The following is a 3,870-nucleotide window of genomic DNA, read 5'->3' on the forward strand; positions in this document are numbered from 1 at the left end:
TCAAACTCAAGCAAGGTAAAGGGGACTGAGAACTGATAATTGGGAATCACAAGCCATTAGCAACCATCATCTTTTATTTTTCTATTAGTGTTTTTACATGTATAGTTTTCTACTTCTCAGCTGCCTAGTTCTAAGAATTAATGCTTGTTTAATATCTAAATTCATAAATTTGTTTTTGAATTATCTTCTCCCCTGTTCTAAGAACAAGTTTCTTTTTCTTTCATCTTTGCCTGTACTGTGATCAGATTGATTTTATCTCCCTGCTTAGGGCTTGTGATGCTGTAATTAGCCAAAGAATATGGAGTAGAATGGCCATTTTTTTTTTTAAGAAAATAGATTAAAGCATGACAATGCACTAGGGTAGGGGTTGGCAAATTACGGCCCACAGTCAAATGATGGCCAATGCAGCCTGCCAGCTATCTTACAAATAGGTTTTACTGGATGAATACTATGTAGATTGTCCATGGCTGCTTTCATGCTATAATAGCAGAATTGAATACTTGAAAAAGAAACCACCTGACCTGCAAAGCCTAATATATTTACCATTTGACCGTTAACAGAAAAAGTTTCCAAGCCCCTATATTAAGCAAAGCCCATTTTTATCTTTCTCCAGGTACCAGTCTTAAAAATGAAAAATTTAACCCTACCCGACTTTGTATCCGAAAGTTCTTCCCAAAGAAGAAATGCTTTATCTTTGATCGCCCCACTCATCGGAAGAAGCTAGGCCAACTTGAGACAATGCATGATGATGAGCTGGACCCCGAATTCGTGCAACAAGCTGCTGACTTCTGTTCCTACATCTTTAGCAATTCCAAAGTCAAAACTCTTTCAGGAGGCATCCAAGTCAATGGACCCCGTAAGTCCACTTCCCGGTCATTACTCTCACTGTTAAGACTAAAGAAAGGTGGAATTGCATCCACCTAGTTTCAGCTTTGAAAAATGCAAATCTACTACTCTTAGAGGCCTGGTGCATGAAATTCGTGCACTCAAGGAGTTCCCTCAGGCCGGCCTGCGCCCTCTGGCAGTCCAGGAGGGAGAAGCTTCTGCTACCGCCCCACCGCTGCTGTGCTTGCCAGCCATGAGCCTGGCTTCTGACTGAGCAGCACTCCCCCTGTGGGAGCGCACTGACCACCAGAGGGCAACTCCTGCGTTGAGTGTCTGCTCTCTGGTGGTCAGTGCATGTCATAGCAATCGGTCTTTCCACGGTTCGGTCAAGATACATATTACCCTTTTATTATATAGGATTACTGTGGTACATTCTAGATGACACAACATTTCTAATAGATTTTATTAGTCAGATTTCATGGGTGAGAAAAGATAGAAAAGGACAAATAAAAAAGCTCTATTGCTTCAAATTGACCTAATACACTGGACCTGTACTATCCCATATAATAGGTACTAGAAAAGTGTAGTAGCTACATTTATCTAAAATTGAATGCAGATTAATTAAAATTAAATAAATTTAAAAATTCTGATTACATGTATAGTGGCTATAATATTGGATAGCGCATATAGCAGAAGACTATCATCACGGAGAGATCTCTTGGACAGTGTTCTGCTACAATAAATAAAATTAAGGACTCCTTTTTAAATTTATTTTGAGTTTTTTAATCCTTACCCCATAATATATTTTTCCATTAATTTTAGAGAGAGAGAGAAACATCAATGTGAGAGAGAAACATTAATCAGTTGCCTCCCGCATGTGCCCCAACTGGGGATCAAACCCACAACCTAGGTGTGTGCCCTCACCAGGAATCAAACCCACAACTTTTTGGTGCATGAGACAATGCTCCAACCAACTGAGCCACCTAGCCAGGGCAGAGGACTTCTTTTTAATTGTTTCACAAATATTGATTTTATAAATGCTTACCACAGACCATAACTGATGATAGAGACATAAATGAGAGGTACATTTCCTATCCTAATGGTGTTTAGGGATAAAGCACATGCACTCAATAAACCTCAATAAACACAGGTCTATGGTTGCCAGGGTTCTTGTCTTAGCATTAAGAAGGATTCATGCCCTAACCGGTTTGGCTCAGCGGATAGAGCGTTGGCCTGCGGACTGAAGGGTCCCAGGTTCGATTCCGGTCAAGGGCATGTACCTGGGTTGTGGGCACATCCCCAGTAGGGGGCGTGCAAGAGGCAGCTGAATCGATGTCTCTCTCTCATCAATGTTTCTAACTCTGTATTTCTCTCCCTCTCCCTTCCTCTCTGTAAAAAATCAATAAAATATATTTTTTTAAAAAAGGAATTCATGAAATCTGGAGAAGGCTGTGCATAGATTAAATAAGAGTCAAGAGACAAAATATAATTTTGAAAGGCATTTGGGGGTCAGAGGAGCCTAGTTTGAAGGAAACTAAGATCTCTTTGTCTCAGGACCCCATGCTTTTTATTAACACAAATTGTCCTGAGATGAGGCAGAGATATACACTTCAAAGGGTCAGGGTTTAGTATACAGAGGGATTGTCAGATTTGGGGGAATTAGCCTACAGCTGTTCTGGTGTTTGGCCAGTAGGAGGAAATAACATGTAGATTAAGGTGCCCTTAGCTGCCTGGCATCAAACAATCAATTTAATGTATCCTATTCAGGTTTGGGGAAATGCCATCAGCCAATCCCAGATTCAGCCCTGCTGTCATGCTGGAATTGGTTTCTGGCATATGGTATCTAGAACAGATGTTCTCATCCTTTGATATGTCCATATCACCCAAGGATCTTGGCAGAGGAGGATTTAATTCAGTTGATCTGGAGTAGAGGCTGAGAGTCTGCATTTCTAGCAAACTTCTGGGTGATGCTGAGGACATAGATGCTGTGAGCCAAATGAGTGTTGAGAGATATCATCATATTTATAGAGGATGGACTGTTTCCTCACCCCACCTACAACAAACATTATCTTTTATTCTCTATTTGTAGGACTGGAGACTCTGATCCTGACCTATGTCAATGCCATCAGCAGTAGGGACCTGCCCTGCATGGAGAATGCCATCATGGCCTTGGCCCAGATAGAGAACTCAGCTGCAGTGAAAAAGGCCATTGCTCACTATGACTGGCAGATGAGTGAGAAGGTTCAGCTGCCCACAGAAACCCTCCAAGAGCTCCTGGACCTGCACATGGCCAGTGAGAAAGAGGCCATTGAAGTCTTCATGAAGAATTCCTTCAAGGATGTAGACCATTTATTTCAAAAGGAATTAGCGGTAATTTTTTTCTTATGTTTATATGGATTAGGGTCTCAGAAAGCAAAGTACTATCCTACCTAATAATAGACATCATGGTAATTGACCATACCTTCGCTATGCCTCCCATTGGCTAATCAGCATGATATGCAAATTAACCACCAACAAAGATGGCGACTAATTTGCATACTGCAGGCAGGGTGGGACAGCGCAACTGCCAGCACAAGAGCCGCCATCCAGGCTCCCGTCTGCGACCCCAGAAGCCGCCAGCCTGCCGCCAGTGATCAGATCCGATCCCGGCCGCAGGCCAGCCCCAAAAGCCCCAGAAGCTGCCCAGAAGCCGGTGATCAGGGAGAGATGGGGGTCCCCTGCCCAGGCCTGACACCTCTGGCGGAGGCATCAGGCCTGGGCAAGGGGCCAATCTGGCAATCAGAGGGTGATAGAGGTCGACGCCTCTGGCCAAGGCATCAGGCCTAAGCAGGGGGCGGAGCCGGCAATCGGAGGGGTCTGGGGGTCCCCTGCCCAGGCCTGATGCCTTGGCCAGAGGCGTCAGGCCTGGGTGGGGGGCAGAGCCAGTGATGGGGGGGAGATGGGGGCCCCCTGCTCAGGCCTGAAGCCTGGGCCAGAGGCACCAGACCTGTGCGGGGGGTGGAGCCGGCAATCAGAGGGGTCTGGGGGTCCCCTGCCCAGGCCTGA

At 44.8% G+C, this 3,870-nt stretch overlaps 1 protein-coding gene across 1 annotated transcript in view; it reads left to right on the forward strand.

Moving 5' to 3' along the window:
* Positions 1-5: 5 nt before the first annotated feature.
* Positions 6-3,870, forward strand: part of LOC102250010 (guanylate-binding protein 1) — a gene marked incomplete at its 5' end in the record, with an annotated part of 12,476 nt that continues 8,611 nt past the window's right edge. Inside the window, 3 exons of the mRNA XM_005885321.2 lie at positions 6-15; positions 614-856; positions 2,915-3,195. Coding sequence (XP_005885383.2) covers positions 6-15; positions 614-856; positions 2,915-3,195 — 534 coding nt within the window. The remainder of the gene's footprint in view (positions 16-613; positions 857-2,914; positions 3,196-3,870) is intronic.

The sequence above is a fragment of the Myotis brandtii genome, unplaced genomic scaffold (genome assembly GCF_000412655.1).
Source record: "Myotis brandtii unplaced genomic scaffold, ASM41265v1 scaffold90, whole genome shotgun sequence".
NCBI lineage: Eukaryota > Metazoa > Chordata > Mammalia > Chiroptera > Vespertilionidae > Myotis > Myotis brandtii.